The 20830-nt window shown below is 40.7% G+C and overlaps 1 protein-coding gene across 4 annotated transcripts in view; it reads left to right on the plus strand.

Annotated features, from left to right (window-relative positions):
* LOC121298218 (DNA (cytosine-5)-methyltransferase 3B-like) overlaps nucleotides 1–20830 on the plus strand; it is a 35600-nt gene that overhangs the window by 2676 nt on the left and 12094 nt on the right. For 3 of the 4 annotated variants that reach the window (XM_041225197.1, XM_041225198.1, XM_041225199.1), the window contains exons 2-5: nucleotides 3217–3303; nucleotides 17851–18004; nucleotides 18442–18539; nucleotides 19692–19841. In XM_041225197.1, the coding sequence (XP_041081131.1) occupies nucleotides 3217–3303; nucleotides 17851–18004; nucleotides 18442–18539; nucleotides 19692–19841 (489 nt within the window). The remainder of the gene's footprint in view (nucleotides 1–3216; nucleotides 3304–17850; nucleotides 18005–18441; nucleotides 18540–19691; nucleotides 19842–20830) is intronic. The other variant, XM_041225200.1, reaches the window with a different exon arrangement.

Below are 20830 nucleotides of genomic sequence, written 5' to 3' on the forward strand. Positions count from 1 at the left end.
TCAAATATAAAAAAAAGTTTTAAGTAGCTGAATATGGTAACAACCAACAATTTCTTTTTAGCCTATGAGTCGTTGGCTGCAAAGCCAAAAAGGTTTGTCTTGAGCCATGTTAGAGATCTAATCAACAATGCTCGAGATGCAGTGATTAGTAGACCCGTATAGACCTGTGTCACTGTACTGCAAGCTAAGCTTCCATTTTCCCACAATGTCCCCTTACTGGTACCACCTCTTAGGGAAAATGCTGCTCTTCCTGTCTGCTTCACTTCCGGAGAAAGGCCTGAGGGTCTCCATTCTCCTAAAACTATTATTAGAGAAACAAAAGGGGACAAGCAAGATATAGTTCAGAAACCTAAGCAGTTAATGAGAAAAAAATCAAATAGACAAAATGCAATCCAAGATGACAAAGTACAAAACACAGTTTATTATATTTCTGTATATTGTAATAAATCTGGCCAGGTTCCCCTTGTTTCTTTCACAGGTGCAGCTCAAATGTATTTCTCTTTCTAGTTTCTCACATTTATCTAGTTTGAAATATGTCTTGTTTGTTTCTCACGTAGCTGTTTAAGAAACGTTTGAGACAAATATCCAATTCAAATGAGTAGGGAACAAGATTTTCAGGCAGTTCTCAGAGAAGTGAAATGGACAGACCAGGCTTTACTATTGTTGCCAAGGTGTTTTACAGTGCTTTACCTTGCAAGTTTGTTATTAACCATCCATGTGTTTTCCACGATCCCTTTGAGTTTTTTCTCTGCTTTTCGATACTTCACAATGCTTTTACTATGTCACCCAGCCCTGCGTGTGTATTTTTTTAATATTGTGTATGTTACACTCAAAAGGTCTTCAATACACTGTTTTCTTCAGTGGGAATCTGTTGGAGAAGAGTTCACAAGCTTGTTCCACAGCAATTCATCGTAAGCCATAATAAAGTCTCGTAATTTAAGTATGTAACACTTGTTAAATTTCATAGGAAGTGCTTGGTTTCCCATAACAAGACTCAGATAATAATCAGACTTCTGGAAGATAAACCAACAACAGGAACATAAGTAGATTAGCAGTTGTGCTGTTTCCATTGTATATATCATTTTATGTAGACCTGGTTTTCATTGTCTCTGGTTTGAGTTTCCGAACATCTTAAAGAAATCTTTAATCCTTCCGATTCCCTGCCTTGCTCTTTGATGTGAGTTCCCATTGTGTCATTGCTGTTTAGACAATGCAGCCAACATAGCTGCGGATCAACTGTGACAATAGCAGGAGGGGTACAGAGGAGAAGTGGAGGTATCAAGGCCTGGCTTATAACTGAGGCTTGGTGATTCTGTGCAAGCCTTTGTGGGTAATTTTGTGCGTTCTATTCAAAGTTGTTTGCAGAAAGCACCTGGGTCCTCAGCGTCAAAAGCCCTACACAAATAATTTCTTTACTTTCATCTTAAAGGTTTCCCTCTCATCAATGAAGTATTGAAAACAAATAAAAATGGAGCGGGTCACTGGTTTTGACACAGTAGTACTGTTGCTGTGACAGGCTGACCTTTCAAATCCTAATACACTAATGTATAACCTGATGCACATCTCTTGTTTACGTTGTATTTTGTGGTCAGTAAGTCATCAGTGGGATTAGTATAGAGAGACAGTGTTTAGGTCCACCATGATTTAGATTGTATTGCATATTGTATTTTAGCAGTGATATTTAAATTACAGTAAGCTATACTGTATTTAAATATTGATTTTGACTTGTAACCCTCTATTGCTTTGTGACATCTGTAAGCCAGCTTAGATGAAGGTGTCCACCAAATAAATATGAATAATAATAATAATAATAATAATTACAAAATAGACCACACACAACTTAAACATAAGATATACAGTTGGCCCAAAGGGATCAAAATTAGAAAAAATGTCAGGGTCTTTTGTGTTACAACAAAGTGTTGTTCTGTAGATGGCTCCCTTCCATCTTTGGCCACTCTAAAGAAACTACAAAATGATGTTGTAAAAGTCTACCGGAAGCCATAATAGTAGTACAGTATTTCATGTTAGATTTCGAAATGTCAATTTATTTTAATTTTTTTCAGTTTTTCGTTAAGTATATGGAAAACTACATGTTAACATAACAATATTCCACAGGTTTTATTCAACATTATGTAGCAAAATGAGTTCATTCTATAGGGGAAAACTTTTGGCCACAGCTGTAAATGCTTATTTTGGAGTTTTGCTACCTGTAAAGAGGTCATTAAAGAGATGCCACCTTCTGCTTACCTGGCTGTGCTGATCTTTCAACTCTTTTCTTACGCAAACAGTTTATTTTTTACTATTTAGCTTGGTTCCATTTCAGCACAAGGGGCACCATTCAATTAACCAAAACCTACCATTTCCTAAGTGAAGTTGTAACATTTAGCAAATAAAACAGACATATTGTTTGCCCTGTCATTAAGTTGCAATAACAATAAAAATATATTTACATGTTTAAGCATCAAAAAGGGGAAATCTGCTCAGGGCACTGAGGATGAGGTGGAAGGAAAATACCAGTAATTGCTAGAGAGGTTCATCTGCACACAGCTGCCAAATGGACATTTTCACTTTTCTTTCAGTTTAAAATATAATGCCCCCATCTCATTTGCACTGTACGCTGTGGGCAGACCCCTATATGAGAAAGGTTTCCTGACATGACGTACTAGTTTTTAACATTCTATCCAGTGGACACCTTGAAACCAATTCAGTACTGTGCTTCCTGGCCCAGCAGCTTTACTGCAGGTCATGGCAGGAGAAATAATGCCCAAGCCTTTTGACAGAAGGATGAATTGCTATTTGAACTTTTTTCTACCATATCTCGTTAAGGAAACAGGCCATCAGTAATTACAATTGTATCCATTATCAGGTTATTCAAAGAGGGCCATCATACTCATCCGTTGAGTGATCTTGAATGTTATTTTATTTGAAACCTCACATTAGACCTCTTTCAATGAAGCACACTGTATTGTACGACTTAAAGACCTCAGTGGGCAGCAGACTCGCCAATCCGAATTGAAATGCATGCCAATGGCAGCCTATATAAACCACCGTTTATCATTATAATTGAATTATAAATTCATGTAAAACATTTACATCTGTCTCTGTATTTTTTATTCAATGGGTAGTGATTTTTGATTCACAATTCTTGGATTCTTTGGATGAGAGTTTCTAGAAATGGTTTGAAAACTAACCTCTCTCCTTCTTCCCTGGCCGCAGGATAGAGAAACAGAACTGGGACCAGCGATGCCATCAACCGAGTGTTCCTCGACCATTGTGGGCAAAGGTGGCAAGATGACAGCAACGGTAAGCCACAAGAATGGTCACACTTCTATTGCATTGCTGTCATGGTTCGATGTGGAAGATACATAACAATATGGATACATGTTACATTGAAAAATCAGTGAGTCAACCTTTCAATGGAAGATACTTTGCTAGAAAAGCTGTTTGATTAAACCCATAGCTCCAACTTGACATTTACAGCCTGCGGTAGGGGTTGCATGTTAGCACACTTGCTTGTTTTTCATATAGAGCAGTGTTTATGCTACAAGTGATTTGTGCCATTCAATAACTGTTTCTTATTCAGTGCTACAGAGCAGCAAAGGTCTTGTTTCCAGTGTATAAAGATTCAAATGGAAGTCTGCAAGTAGCTAATGGAACCCAGTGAAGAGTTTTAAAAAGGTTTAAAATGCAAAGACCCTCAAGGCCATCTTTGCAGCAACAAAGAACTTGAAACCTCTCATTGATAATTAAGTACAGCATCTGTGTTAGTTCATACATGAAGCAGAAATGTATTTGTTAAGGGTGGAATCTGTCAGCAATGTAAACTACAAGAGGTCTATTTGGAAACCCTTTCACTCGAGTAATGACTTATTTAGTCAGTAAGCGGGAACAGGGGAAAGTTGTGACAATTTTTGGGAAAACTCATATGAACGGATGTTATGTGCTGTGGCAGGCTGGCGAGTGGACAGAGGCCCAGAGACAGACTGCAGTTCAAAAAAATATATACTTTTATCATAAATTAACGCAAAATAAACGTGCACAAGGGCAAAACAAAAATGTTTAAACACAAATACCTAAACAAAGAAAACAAAACTTACAAAAATAAGGTTTTCAGGCTGGGCAATGCCTTCACTGGAGTCAAAATTTCAAAACCACCAACCTGCTTCCTCAGCTCCCTCCTCTCTATTGGGAGGCTGAGGCCTCCTTTTATGCCAGGTGGCTAAATGATAATTGATTAATTACATTAGTTGATTGCTCCCACCTGGGGCAATCAACCTGGGCAGGGAGGAGAATTTAACTCCATCCCTGCCAGTATTTCCAAGGGCAGAGCCCTGCTCTTGCCACATGTGCATATGAGTTTGTAACTATGAAGGAAACATACCTTTAGTTTGCACGCACAATTTGACATGCCAGCCTAAGATGAACAAATATGAAAAGCACTATCTCAGTTTTACATTCGTGCAGTTCAGATTGTAGAACTGTACATGTTGATGTTGGAAGTTAGATCTTCAGTGATCAGACTGCTTGATGTAGTCGACCTGCATAATAGGCAGCACAGGTGTATAAGTATCTTTAGCCTCTTATGTTCAGAGCTCCGAATCACCTCTTTGAAAGAAATGTGGAAATGTGCACGCCCAGGGAACATTCTCTTGTTGGCACCTAATCCATCGCAGATTAACTGTTTTCACAAGGCATGCAACTCCTTCAGCCACACCTCCCCCTACTATCCCACTCCCCCGAGCCTCTCCACTAGGAGTGAGGCCCCCTTGCCTAATCCTTTTCCATGTGTTCCTGACTCCATTTTGCTGAATCAGCTACTTGAAAGACTGTGCTGGTAGAGTGAGACATTGCCTTCAGCCAGAACCCCATATGAAACTGTAACCATGTATTTGTATATGCAGCAGTTAATATACTATAATACACGGAACAAAAATATAAACGCAACATATAAAGTGTGTGTTGGTCCCATGTTTCATGAGCTGAAATAAAAGATCCCAGAAATTTTCCATATGCACAAAAAGCTTATTTCTCTCAAATTTTGTGCACAAATTTGTTTACATCCCTGTTAGTGGGCATTTCTCCTTTGCCAAGATCATCCATCCACCTGACAGGTGTAGCATATCAAGAAGCTGATTAAACAGCATGATCATTACACAGGTGCACCTTGTGCTGGGGTCAATAAAAGGCCACTCTAAAGTGTGCAGTTTTGTTACACAACACAGTGCCACAGATGTCACAAGTTTTGAGGGAGCATGCAATTGGCATGCTGACTGCAGGAATGTCCACCAGAGCTGTTGCCAGAGAATTGAATGTTCATTTCTCTACCATAAGCCGCCTCTAACGTCGTTTTAGAGAATTTGACAGTACTTCCAACCGGCCTCACAACCGCAGACCATGTGTACCACGCCAGCCCAGGACTCCATATCCGGCTTCTTCACCTGCGAGATCGTCTGAGACCAGCCACTTGGACAGCTGATGAAACTGTGGGTTTGCACAACTGAAGAATTTTTGCACAAACTGCCAGAAACCGTCTCAGGGAAGCTCACCTGTGTTTTCGTGATCCTCACCAAGGTCTTGACCTGACTGCAGTTCGGCGTCGTAACCGACTTCAGTGGGCAAATGCTCACCTTCGATGACCACTGGCACGCTGGGGAAGTGTGCTGTTCATGGATGAATCCTGGTTTCAGTTGTACCAGGCAGATGGCAGACAGCGTGTATGGCGTCGTGCAGGTGAGCAGTTTGCTGATGTCAACGTTGTGAACAGAGTGCCCCATGGTGGCGGTGGGGTTATGGTATGGGCAGGCATAAGCTACGGACAATGAACTCAATTGCATTTTATCGATGGCAGTTTGAATGCACAGAGATACCGTGACGAGATCCTGAGGCCCGTTGTTGTGCCATTCATTCGCCACCATCACCTCATGTTTCAGCATGATAATGCATGGCCCCATGTCGCAAGGATCTGCACACAATTCCTGGAAGCTAAAAATGTCCCAGTTCTTCCATGGCCTGCATACTCACCAGACATGTCACCCATTGAGCATGTTTGGGATGTTCTGGATTGACGTGTATGACAGCATGTTCCAGTTCCCGCCAATATCCAGCAACTTTGCACAGCCATTGAAGAGGTGTGGGACAACATTCCACAGGTCACAATCAACAGACTCATCAACTCTATGCGAAGGAGATGTGTCGCGCTGCATGAGGCAAATGGTGGTCACACCAGATACTGACTGGTTTTCTGATCCACGCCCCTACCTTTTTTTAAAGGTGTCTGTGACCAACAGATGCATATCTGTATTCCCAGTCATGTGAAATCCATAGATTGGGGCCTAATGAATTTATTTCAGTTGACTGATTTCCTTATATGTAACTCAGTAAAATCTTTGAAATTGTTGCATGTTGCGTTTATATTTTTGTTCAGTGGATATACCTATATGTATATATCTTATATGTGTGTGTCATAAAATATATGTTCGGTACACACTTTCATATCCAAATAACATACAACCCATTTGCTGTGTTGAAGTTTTGCATTTCAGGTACATAATGGTTGGTGTTCTTCAGTGTGACTCTCTTTGGGTTTGCCTGACTCACCTGGTTCACCATGCTTTCACTGCACTGCGGCACTTTCCAATGCCTTTACCCTTAATGCAGTAATCTATATTTAATAGGGGAGCCCTGAAGCTTATTTATATTGTCACTCAACCAGCCTTCCAGTAGAAAAATGTTGAAACAATGAGAGCTTCAGCACTGGGACCATTCCAAAACGTATTGCATTCCACAAGTCAAAACATCATTGGCACGCTCAAGAATTTCTGATGTATTCTGAGTATTCAGCTAATCTGCCGCCATAAAAATCCGGGGCTTCTCATTAGTGTGATATTGCTGACATGTCATTTTCTTACAAACTTTCATGGCTTGGCCCTCTCTCCAAACCAGGCAGGGTGCTACATGCTTTTAAATAATTCTGGCAGCTTTGACTGAGAGCAGGCAACTGAATTTCCAGACCAGAAGTGACAGCAGGCTTAAGGTTACATTGTCCCTTAACTAAGTGCGATTGATGGGATTCTCCCCGCCCCTGTGCATATTATGATCCATATTTTGTATTTTTTTATTATTATGATTCATTTATTACATGACAGCGGGAAAGCCAATGTTATTGTTACTGGCTGACAGTCCTGCAGATTATGAAACTAGTGCAGACTCTGGCCAAGGGGTAATACAATAATTAACAGCTAGTTAACTGCTCTGCCATAATATAAAAGACCTGCAGTTTGGCTACAAGTTAGACTGAGTTGTAAAGAGACTTGTTGCATGTAAACTGTAAAGAACAAAACGAATGCTACTTACTGTGAACCGTCCTGGAGGTACTTGTGTCCTTTGTTTGTTTGTGTTTGTTTATTTTGGTCATTGTGCCAGTTTTCTTTTGTTATTTGAAAGTTTGTTTATTTATTTTGTAAATATATCCAGAGCACAGCCAGCAGCTCATTCAAACCCCCCCCCCCACTATGTTGTTTGTTTGTATTCATTTCCTGGTCTTATGTCATCTACCAACCATCCTTTTCACACTAGGGCATTGGCTTAAATATGTTAAGCTGCTTTCTGCAACACTGTTCAATTAATGGTTAAATCAACGTTTAAGTAGAAAACTAAGGAGGCATACCTACCTAAATGCTTTCTGCTGTGAAAATAATCCTCGGCTGATTAGTTTCCCTTTACAAGCAAAGTGTGTGAGACAGTCCCCAGTCAGTGCAGTATTGAATATGCTCTGTCTATCCAGGTCAGGGTTAGGGATTAATTAGAGTAGTGTGTGGAAGCCTGGCAGTGCCCCTGTCTGTTCTGTAGCTGTCTTTCCAATGTGCACAATAAGCAGACAGCACGGAAGGAATCTGGCACCTGTTTAACTGTGCTATACTGCACCATGGTTTGGTACGAGGGGCGTCAAATATGTAGATAAAGGTATTGAACTGTTTCACCCTGCGCTGCTGCAAACGCCGGCCATCGCTCTATGTGATGCAGGTTTGGAGGGTGTTTCTCTTCAGTGTTTTCTCTCAGACAGAGCTTACTTTTCAGGCATTGCAGTAATGGGATCGTGTCTCAAGCCAAAATGATGGAACAGTTAAGAACAAAAATTAGAAAACAACACCAAAAACGAATTTAAGCATAACTCCCTCTTGGCTCTTAAAGCAGATAGCGTTTACTAATGTAGGGCAGAGTTATATTTCCACATTTCTCTTGTTCCACTTTTGGTCAAATGCCCCTAACCAGCCAAACTAACCTGTATAACAGGACGTTAGTCTTACAATAATGCTGTTTTGTAAACTGTTTCCTAACAGCGGGAGCATGTTGCGACGTGCTAGAGCCGTACACAAAACAAACCAGACAGGCTTTTGGCTTTAATTGCTGCTAAGCAAACTGAATGACTTTCTTTAGGTGCTGGCAGATAACTACCAACCCTTCTGATAATGGAGCATTTGAACAATCCCCCTGGCTACTGATAACAAAAAGCAAACACTAAGGTGTAGATATACTAAAGTGTTGCGTCTGTCGCTATCGTTGTAAACCGGTGGGAAGTGTAGAGTGAAATGTACTAAACAAACTCAACACTGTTTGCATCATTTTAATGAATGCTTTGCAGCTGCAGCTCTTATTTGCACTTTAGCCTTAAATTAATATGTAATTCTGGGCGTTCCTGCAGAAATTAGCAAAATCAGGGTGGAGACTCAGTGCAAACGAGGGATCAAAAATATTGTTATGAGATGTATTAAAGCTGCAGTCATTGCAACACTTACAATTGCATCTATTTGTTCCGAACTTTTGAAAGCGTGTTTACAGCAATTGTTGTTGGCATTTTCCAGTCTGCTTTTTCTCGTGTGTTGCCAGTTGTGCTCAATGTGTTTCTTTCAAACACCCAAGTACCTAATTTTCACTAAAGTCAGGGTGTACTTACTAGCCTTGAAAACAAATTTCTATTACATTTCTGGTTTTCCCAGCGCATTGGGAGCGATAGATTGCACACATGCGCCACTAACCCCTCCAGCTCATTCTGAGCATCTGTATAAGACCATGATCTATTGTGTGTTAATTGTCTAGGCTACTAAGTAGACCAAGTTAAAAATAATAATAATTAAAATAAAATAAAAAACTCTCCAAATCATTTAGTTTCAATTTTAAATACTCTTTTATTCGCACTGTACACCAATGTGCACAATGCAGCAACAGCATGATTTATTTTGTTACCAGTAGGGTAAAGTACGTAAAAAGTGTGCTAGCTGTTCATTTGATTTTACTACTGTACTGTATACTGTATAGGCCTACTGTACAGATTTATATTTTTACATAATGTAATGTGTAGCGTACCCAGAACACATTAGTGTTATTTCAATGCAATGATTTATATTTAAAATACATCAAGAACTGTAAATGTATGTGTGTTGATTATTGCCATTTACATACAAACACCGCTAAAATAACATAAACAAAAATTTGGTCTGTGGAGGAATACAGGCAAACAAAAATATATATATATATATATATATATATATATATATATATATATATATATATATATATATATATATATATATAATATATATATAACAGTATTAAAATAGGTAAAATGAAGATTGAACAGAATGCATTGTACAGATGACGTTTACATTTAACAAAAACAATGTTATTTTATTTCTTGCACCGTTGCATGTATAGACGTTATGTAAAGGTGACGCAAATAATATTTCCGTTAGTATATTGTGTCTCTCTTCATTAACATATTTTTTCTTAGTACATACGACAAAATGTGCACTTTCAAATTGTCATAACCAAAATGCAAATTGTGGTATGTTTGTGCTGGGACTGGCCCATCTTAGTACACCTACCCCTAAATGTATATTTCAGTAATGCTTTTGATACAATCACAATGTTTAGATATGTGATGAAACAATAGCAGAGCAGCAGGCATTTATTTTAGGTAGAAATTCCAACTCAAGAAAAACTATTAAATAATGATATCTACATCTGTGACAAAATTCCAACCATTCTAGTAACGTACACAATAGCCAAGTGTGTTAACGTGTTCCCTCTTTGGTTATATAATTCAGTATGGGCTGCCATATTTGATTACATTTCTCTGTTTTATTAAGCATATTTACGGGTTCCGGGTTTTTGGTAAAAAATAATTATTTTCCCATAAATACTTGCCGAATTTAATGCTCAAGTTACTGACGTTTTGTAAAGCTGCTATAGCAAAAATTTGCATCTCATGGTCTGTAGAACGGCCTGTTCTATGCCAGAAACTCTGGCACCGATCTCAGATAAAGATTGTTGAACAGTAGTCAGTGTCATCGAAATGTTATTGAGCTTCACGTCTTATTCAAATGCTCGATTGCTGCCATGATGTCTGCAGTGGGGTGCGTAGGAGCAAGACTGTCGCCGTGCTGGTCTGTTTCAGTTAATTCCTCAGGCAGAGAAGACGAAATCACTATTGCAATTACAACATTAGACCACCTGGTGTCACTAAGCTAAAGCCTCTCTCAAAGAGATCTATTCTGTGAGACAAATTTTTTGGAAGATAGGTGGCTTAAAAAAATCAGCACGATACTGTTAAGCGCCCAGTAGTATTGTAGAAAGAAAACTCTTCCATGGGGACACTAGCAGTAGAAACCTTTAGGATACAGAGAAAAACAGTTTGACAGCGTTACCCCCAGTCTTTAATTAACAGGTGTTAATAAGTTCATGAATGGCTGGAGGTAACAGTTTGAAAATATGCCCCTGAGTGTATTTTCTCATTCTCTGGCAAATTGTGCAGGTGTAGGGGTTAATGAAGGGTTACACAGGCCTGCAGTGTTAGTTCTTGGTTTATAATCCAACCCTAGAGAGACCAGATGTCCCTGTTTAACCGAGACTGTCCCTTTTCCCATAAAAGGTCCCATTGTTCCCACGTTTTTTCCCAAATCATAAAAAAAGTCCTGGTTTCCAGCAACGGCAGGTAGCACTTGAGAATCATATTAAAATTAATATTTTCATATAGGTTACTATATATATATATATATATGACTCACTGTGTGACCCTGAGCGAGTCACTTAACCTCCTTGTGCTCTGTCTTTGGGGTGAGACGTTGTTGTAAGTGACTCTGCAGCTGATGCATAGCTCACACACCCTAGTCTCGTATCTTGTAAAGCTCTTTGTGATGGTGGTCCACTGTGAAAGGTGCTAAATAAAGATTTACTAATCATACAAAATGAAAAGTATGCTAAATGATAGAAATTAAGGGTAAAAATCTCAACACATATTGTTATAACAGATAGCTAAACATGGCCATGAATCGGTAGGGAAGATGCAGTGGTTGTGCAGCAGTCAGAGGTTGTTTTCTGTTAGTTTAATCTTATTTTTAATCTATGTGTCCCCGTTCTGAGCTTTGGAAATCGGGGTCAGCCTCTCCAACACTGCCTTTTCATTGCTGCTGGCTCAAGTGCTGAAGAATAGGCTGTCAAGGCTTAGGCAACTGGTGGAGTCACACTTAAGGATTTGACTTACTTTACTTATTTTCCGAAGCACACATAGAAGCTGCAAATTCTGAGCAGAGTCCAGTTTGACTCTTTGAACTCAGATAAATATTCAGCATAAAAAAGGCTGAGTTACTGACCCCTCAGATCTTCACAGTGACCCCCGACTCCCTGCAGGGCTGCATTGTGACACATGACATGGTCATCCATGAGTGTATATATATATATAATATATATATATATATATATATATATATACAACACAGTGAAACTGGTAAAGCTTAGGTAAGCAGAATAGTAAAGTGTGGGATTGTGTAACCCTTCAACCACAGGAAAATGGACATTGATTCATTAACAGTGCAAACAGTGACAATCAGTTCAATTTGATTATTGTCGATGAGTATCGAGCAATGCATTTTAACTGAGTTCTACAAACAAGTTTCTGAATGCAAGAAAAGAAGGTAAACGACCATTCTCTCTCCTCCCTTCCTCCCTCTCCTCCCTTCCTCTCCTCTCCCTTTCTCCCTCCCTCCCTCGCTCACACTTTAGACTGACACCTAGAGCAGTCTGTTTACCTTTTTCTCTTTATCCAATCTAAGAGCTCTCTGCTTCCAGGCTCCTGCTGGGGGAGATGCACTGGCTTGCCAGCAGCAGGGCTGTACTGTCCACTGGCTATAATGTGATCACGGGAATGACTGGTGGCGGGGGAGGGGTTTGAACACCTTGTCTTTCCAATGCACAGGGCAAAGGTGCCGTCTCAAACTATCTGTCAGTTTGTCAGTCTCTTGAGGCCAATTTCAAATAGTCTTTTAGCTGGAGTGTAGTTAAAAGTTGATGTAATTAACGGAGTGAATGCGGAGCAGTTATTATTCAGTGAACAAATCATGAATCATTGTGGACCTTGGCCTGTTCTTGGCATTTTAAATCAGTGAACCCAAATAAATAGTGCTCTGCTTCGCCCCAAGGACTGCTCAAAGTTGCATGAACTGCGGGAGAAGCCAGTACATCTTCATGGAATGGAAGCGGCAAGAAAAGGGCCACTTGAACAGTTGCCTAGCAACTCCCTCTCATTAAACCTGTCATTTGTACCCCTTCCTCCACTGTGTCTCACCAACCAGGGTTTCATCTTCAGAATATGAAGGCTCAAGGCTGCAGAGACAGTGTATCTGAACAGTAAACTCTCCCACTCAGTTCTTCAAAGCTTACAGATCACACTGCAGATTGTTTCTTTTGTATTTTTTTTTCCATTGTATTTTTGTGAATTCCCACCACTTAACACTAAGTGTTACCAACTATTTATTCCCTCAGTCTTTCCCTGTGGGTACAAAGCTTTTTGGATTGGATTATTGGAGAAGTTTTAATTAATACTTGAGTGCAGTGCAGGTTCTGAAGCGTCGGTTATTCCAAACCCAGAGTGCAGAATCTCTGCACAATCAAAACAACCAAAATAAAAAAGGATTGATTTATTATGCATGTGAATGTAGTACTTCTATAGAGGAGGTAAGGGAGTGCTGCTCACAAGGTGTACTGCCCCTGGGCATGTGTATATTAATCATTTGTGAAGACTGCTGTTCATGAAAATTAAATTACAGGTGTTGAAACCTGGGCCTTTGCCACATTTCGAGGAAGGGATACTGTCACAGTGGTTATGTTTTTGAGTCACATGGGAATGCCAGGTGACGCCTGAATTAAACTTCCATTTGTTCAAGGTTCTGCAGGTTAAATTCTCTTTAGACATGATATCTTATCGGTACAATCACACCCACCTTTTTCAAGTGATGTTTTTACACTGAGTGATCTAGATTCACCTCGTCATGCACGATTGTGTACTGGCAGCTAATACAGAAATAAAAGTCAATGCAAATGTAGAATGCCAATCCCTTTGATGTTACCCCTGTCCATTGAAAGGAGTTTGCAGCGATGGAAGTAAGACTCCCATTGCATAGCAGCTTGATCTGTTCCTGGTTTTAATATCTTTTTAATAATAAGACACACATGCTCTTGTTCCCTATACACTTTGGCAAATCAAGTTTGTATTAAAACCTGGAACTGGTGAAACTACTGTGCAACAGGGAGTCTTTCCATCCATTTGAGTGAGATGTAAAACCCGAGGTCCTAAGTGACAGCAGCACTATTGTTGATTCATAGTTCACCCCCTAGGGTTTTCTATAAGTACGTCTGCTAAATCACTAATTCGTAAATAAAAATATCCCACAGTTTGTGGCCACAGGGATGTGAGTGGAACAATTGGGAACATGTCTATTTTGTAAAGAAATATAAACTGTTATATTATGTATGAGTCTTTCCAGGTGCCCTTTTCTTGCAGTGATAAGTGGTTCATTTCACTGTGATGTAATAGACATGTTCCGAGGGTTATCAATGGGATTCCACCTTGAGGAAGAGTGTTCTCAAGTCACTCAGCCCTGCTGCACTCTCTCGGGGATAGGGCCCCTCATAAATAATAATAATAATAATAATGATGCACCCCCCCCCCTCCACTCCCCCCATGCAGAGGAATAACAGTGAAAAACAAAGGGGTTTAATGGCTTACCTTGTATGTCAAGGGCTTATTGGTATACAGTAACTTAGAGCTGCACCAACTGATGATTCATGTATTCAGATTGAGCTCTACATGGCAATGACCTGGTGAGGGTCATTGGTCTTCTTGATTGGGCTGATTTTACAAGTGAAGAAACAGCTGCTTGGATTTGTGGTGATTGCTGCATTTCGTATACTCTGCAGAGAACAGTAGTCCACACCAGTAGCTGTTTCACTTTAATTTAGCCCAATGAACACCAGTGATTTTCACCTGTGGAGTGCTTGTTCTGAAAATGGAGTAATCGCTTCGTGCAGCACTACCTGGTATCTTATAAAATATAACAGCTGCAAGAAGCAGCAGTGACATGGTGTAATGTAATGATAATACTGGGCAAATAAAACAGACTTCTAAGAGCTGCTGAAAACCAAAGCCAGCCTGTGAAATGGAGCAGAGATACGCTTTCTACAGGATGTGTCTTATTGCAGCACCCAATTAGTCAAGGACACTAAATGGAATGTTTCAGATGGCGGAGGGGCTCCTGACATCACAATGAGCTGCATTGTTCCTCCTGTGGGGGTCATGGGCTGTAAGTGAGGCCATGGCTGTGGTAATCCCTATGTCTTCCCCTTCCCAAGTACATGGGAAAATACTTCTATAGATAGCAAAGAATAAGCTCCCCATCAAAACACAACAATAGAGGAATGCTTTTTACTTTCTAAATGTGCGTCACTGTATATCTGTTTATAACACCACTACACATGTTCTAAATCGTACATGTATCACTGTTACAGCACTCACTGATATTTGGCATGTTTTATAAAGTCACCAGTTCATTTTACCTTTGGGAATGGTCTCTGAGCAAGCCCGAGCAAGGTGGAATTTCTGTAATGAGGCCAGTATAACAATGACCACAGTGAGTTTGTTAGATGTTTCACATTGCTGGATATTGCAGCAGCACACCCCTAGGGTTTAATCAGTTGTGTAGTTTTTAGTTACAATAGGTGCTGGTCAGCCCCAAATGCACTAGTCTCAACATATGCCTTTCAAGCAGTGTGTTGCTGTTCAGTCCTTTCTGAGTGTAGGTCTGTTCCCAGCCGGTTGTCGTCAGCCTTTGATAAGGAATCGGTTGTGAAAGGAAATGACCTGTTTGTGGGGAAGGGTCACCCTCTTCATTCTCCACCTAACCAGAACCCACCCTCAACCCCTCCCCTTCACAGGTCCTTCCCTCAATCCTTCCCCCACTGCCCCCCCTCCATGTCTCACACAGTCTCCTCCCCATCCCTGCCCCCTCTCTCTTCCCTGTCCCCAGCCCCCAGCCACATTGATTTAGAATGAATAAAAGGGGCAGGCAGACAATTGCCTTGCTTTCTTTATTATCCCCTTGTGTGTTTCTAAAAGGCTGATCTTTCACATTAGGGATTGGTCTAAATCTCTTTCAAAACAGAGTTGCCAAAGATCCAGAGTCCCTAAGTTTTTCTTTCATTGTAAAAGTCATCTGTTTTTAATGGTTAAAATAAAAAGGTTTGTAGTTTCCACCAATGTTAAGTTTCTAGCTTTGTTTTGGCACACCTTTGTTGTTGTTGAAGTCCATGGAAATTTGGTTAAAACTATAGTAAGCCTTTCAGACAATATAATTGAATATGACTAACTCAGTTCAGGTACCTGCGATCCATACAGCTCACAACCAGCCCTGCCCGTCTGCTGTCCAAGGGCCTTGTTTAGCTTCTTTCATTGCTTGCTTATAAATCATTCACCTACGATGTAGCCCAGACTAGAATGAAGAATCACATTTCAAGAAAACAAAATCGAAGAAAGTAACGAACGAACGAAATTTAGTAAGTGGATGCTACATGGGGACTAGAATGAAGAATCACATTTCAAGAAAGGGTCCTGCTTCTAAACTGCTTCTTAGCTGAGGCTGGGGAGGTTAAGTGACCTGGCCAACGTCTCGGTTTCCGCTGCCCCAAATCCTACGCTTCATGAGCAAGCTGTTCCATTGACTGTGCTCTCTTTCCCACTGCACGCAAGCAGGATTCATTCAGTAACGAGAATGAGTGGAGAACTCTAGAATTCCTTATTGTTCCTAACCCTACCCTGTGCTTGCAGCCTCACAGCTTGACTTGTTCAGGACCTAGTTGTGCCCGAACAGCGGTGCTGTACAGGAGAGGATTCCTGCAGGGGGCCTGCCTAGCACAATGAGCTTTCCAGGCTGTAAAAAACATGACCATTATTTAAGAGCAGGCTTTATGCTCTTCGCAGGCTGCAGACTTTGTAATGAAGAACAGTGTTCCTGGCAGGGGGGAGGGGGGAGGGCAACAGCTTGCAGAGAGGAGGGGGAAGGGAGGGAAGAATGAGTTAGCAATCAGGTACAATTCATTGTAAGTCCAGTTCAGTCCAGATAGTTCAAAATAGTGCACCATTCCTACAATACAAGAAGGTGTGCAGAGGTTTCTGTGGAGTCCAACCAGGGAGCAGTTGAGCCATGCAGTTCACATTCATTTGGTTCTTCTTAAACCTGTCCGGTCTTGGTCTTAATTTCAACAGTCAAGAGAGAAATCCACATGGTTCCACCACACGTGACGGTCATACGGTCCTGGCTGAGTGAGGCCATGCCATCCTGTATCTCTATAATCCTTCGAGTGATAACATCCACTATTTAACAAGATACCAGGCATTTGTTTACCAGATACTTTATAGTATCTATAGCAATTGTTTAGGCAGTAAATGAATGCATGGCAACATTATAAAACACGTTTCTGCAACCTGTGGAAATTCCTAGCACCTGCATTGTGGTTGCCCCAGTGTGTATAGTAGGATGGTGATGCCATAGTTTATTTTTCCATCTAGTTTAATACCATCCAGTATTACAGTTTCAAAATTCATGCCTTTTCTTGAGTTACTTTTTACCTTTTGCAATCACATTTACAGCAACTTATTCAACTGCATTTTCAGTTTGAATAAGGGTTAGGGTTAAGTACATCATATGAATTCAGAAGTAAATTGAGTGCATTAAATTAAGGTTTTGTTCTTCTGCACCCCAGCCATTTGTGATTTCACACAGATCACACACAGTACAGTAAAACAGTGCAGTACAACAACATCAGTTCACATAATGACTTCAGGGTCACCACAATGCCAGGGTCAAACAGTTCTTTGTACAGCTTTCTAACAGGGATGCAGTGACCAGTTAGAAGGATGATGAGGACCCTCTGTATGTTTGTGTATTGGTTGTTGTAGGGTAGTGGGGTCTGTTATAACTACAATTACTGTAATATCTGAAAGATCTGACATCGCATAAACTGAAACAAATGAGTAAAAAGAAAGCGTCCAGAAGAAATGTACCACCAGCATAAACAATAAGACAGGACATGTCCTTTCCCTTTACACAGCTTGAATTCCCAAGAGCATGACTGGAATCTGGGAGAGTTTTCAAAGCGTCTGTCGAGGAGTTACCCCACTAGCAAACAGCGTTGCCACAAGATCAAGTATATAGGCCTTATTGATTCAGATCTACTGCTTTTGCATTGTTGTAATTTAGAGATGTAATAGATGCATTTACACCTGGCATGAGGTATGTGGCAGCTGTTGACTGTACAAGTGGAAGCAGTTCTTTCTGGAACATTAGTCAATGTTTTAAGCAAAGTAGGAAAAGTTTTCACTCATGTCTTTATCAGCTTATGACTGGAACCTCATGACAGACTCCATATAAGGAGCAATGGGATGGAGACGATTGCTTTATATGAGTAAACAGGAACAGGAAAGGTAATGACATGCATTGACCATTCATCATGTTCTGTTTGCAGGCTGTTGTGAATGGGGATGCATCCATGGACAGTTTGTCTGAAAGCAGCACTGACCCCAAGATCACTAACGGGCACCATGGAAACAGCCCCCTTTCAGCAGGAGAGCCCCCCTCCCCAGCGAGCCCCAAACTGAATGGGGGCGCTGTCACACCAGGTACAGCACAGAAAAAGCCATTCATTTGGGCCCAAGATTGCATTTATATTTATTAAATATTGAAGGTAATTTTAGGTGTATGCAAGAGTGGACTGGTGCTTATTAATATTTAGTGGATACATCACTATATCTATACATTACCCTTAATTTTTTTTCATGATACATTTGCATTCATTTTAGGCATTTACTGCAGTTTGCTATGGCTTTGACCATGCTTTACCATATCTCTCTGATCGTTACCCTGCTTGTGTATGCTTTGCCATACTTGCACTATACTTTACTATACTTTGACTATGCTATTACCAGGGTAAACTTTGACCATGGGAGGTATGTTGAACAGTTTGTAAGATCCCAATCCATGCAATCCATGCTGTGCCACATTGTTTGTGGATTTCATAATGCTATTTATTTGATGTAATTGTTCCTTTTCCTTGTAGAAGTTAGCCTTACAAACAAGCCTCCCAGCTGTAAGAAGAGAAGCAGGAGAAACTCTGACCTGGAGGACAAGACCTTGTGGGATTCCTCCTACAATGAGGTAAAGTCCACACTCAGTTTCATACTCATCATGTTACACAGTGAGTAAATGTAATGGGCCGCGTTGGATGATGCACTGCTGTTGCAAATTCTGTCCTCTGTCAATGAGATGAGATGAGGTTAAGAATTGTTAAAGCCTGGCTCTTCTGCATTGTGGTCGAGATGCTCGCTTGCGTGTGCGAGGTCTCCAGTTGGCAGTCCAGCCTCTGCCCTGTTACATTGGTGCCGTGATCCAGATCTTGTAGATTGGCTGCAGCCGATCGGAAAGGTTAAAGGGGGGAAGCATGTACACCAATCTCATGATACTATATGCATCACAATATGCAGGTCGTGATATGATATGTGTCACAGTACATGTGATTGTCCTGGTTGGCTGCTTGTATGATGCATAATAAGATCAAAATGGGAATTTTATGATGGACCATTTTGTTAAAAGACACAAATGAAATGAGATAGGGAGAGTATGTATTCATACCAACTATAAAACATACTTATTCTTCATTCAGGAACCATTTGGTGATATATTATGAGCGAAGGTGTGCTTTTGGTCTTATATCACAAGATTAACGATACATAAGATCATAAGAAAGTTTACAAACGAGAGGAGGCCATTCGGCCCATCTTGCTCGTTTGGTCGTTAATAGCTTATTATTCCCAGAATCTCATCAAGCAGCTTCTTGAAGGATCCCAGGGTGTTAGCTTCAACAAGATTACTGGGGAGTTGGTTAGCAGTTTGTAAATAACTTCTTTCATTTCTTTGAGTACTACTGGGGGGATCTCATAATACTTATATTATGATACGATTCATCAGGTAAGAAAAGTATCACGATTCATTGATACACAATAACTGTTACACTATTTGTCAGCATTAGGGACACAGAAAGAGATACTGCCTGTACAAGACTATGGTAATGCAATGGAAGAAGGAAGCAAGTACTTTCAAATAACAATTTGATTTGTCATTTTTAGTTTTAGACAGTCTGTGGGCCTTTTTATATCTGGACAAACTGTGTCACCTTTTTTTCTGCTTTTTGTGAAGCCAAGATGAGAGCTCATTTTACAGAGCATCTTTTTAATAGTTCAGGGTAAAGGCATTCCTTAAAGGAATGGTGATGTCAAACATCTTCCTGACGGTTTGTGTTTGTTGACCTAGAAAAAATTGCAGAGAGTGGCTGGCCGGGAGACAACTCTCCGACAGAGACCCCCTCAGCGTACAATATTCCAGGCCGGACTCACCCCTTGCAACAAGGCACGAAGCAGTACAAGCAGCCCCAAACCCAAACCGGATCCGAACAGCTGTGTGGTATGTAAAGCACAGCACGCCAGGCTAGAATACTAGGAGATCCTACAGAGGGGAAGACAAGGATTTGTCAGGTGACCGAAGTGACCAGCTCCAGCACAGGACCTAGGGATTACTCAGTGATGTTTCTAGGCATACAAGCGTTCGGTGGAGTGGAGCTATGTGTCTAGTCTAGAGGTAAGGGTTGGGTTGATAACACAAAGCCCCCACACCAAATCCGAATCCAGCTTGTGAATTCTTAATGCTTTCTTTTATGTATTCTGGATTACTTTAAATTTACTTTTAAATAATAATGCACATACTATTTCCTACAAGGAAGAGGGGATTTCTGTCCACTCCTGTACTTTGCACATTGATTTTTAAAGGATAGGAAATGTAATTAGATCTGAAGGTTGGTGTGAGAAAATCCCCTGGCAAACAGACCCAAGTAACTTTGGTGCAACATCAAGTGAGCGTAACCAGGAACACAACTGTCTCCTGCAATCCTCTCAAGATCAAGTTCCTGAATTGGTTTAATGTCTGTTAGTCGATGAAATATTAATGTGTCTAAATGACACAAGATATCCTGGAATGCGGTTTAAAGTGTGCGTGTTTGCCAGAGGTGAAGGGCTGGAGCTTACTGTGGTCAGGTGCAGTGAATGAAGCAGGTCCACACAATCTTTCTTCCAAAACAGTGCTTGTTTTAATGATAACAAAAATAATAACAAAACAACAACAAAAATAAGTCCACCCCTTTACCAGCAATGGTATTGGGGGGTACGCAGCAGCTCTTCTTAGTTGAAAATAAAAAGTAAACAAAAACGGGACTTTGTCCGTCCCCACGTTCTCCGTGCACGCAGTGCTCTTGGTACTGAGAAGCGTGGTGCCATGAGTGGTGCGGTGCTGTGCTGTGCTGTGCAGGGCAGTGCAGGGACGTGCTCTGTGTTTTGCTGGTCCCCGGCTCGCTCCTCCTCTGCAACACAAAACACACGTAATCCCAAAAACAAAGCAAT

This window comes from Polyodon spathula, chromosome 23 (genome assembly GCF_017654505.1).
Source record: "Polyodon spathula isolate WHYD16114869_AA chromosome 23, ASM1765450v1, whole genome shotgun sequence".
Lineage (NCBI taxonomy): Eukaryota > Metazoa > Chordata > Actinopteri > Acipenseriformes > Polyodontidae > Polyodon > Polyodon spathula.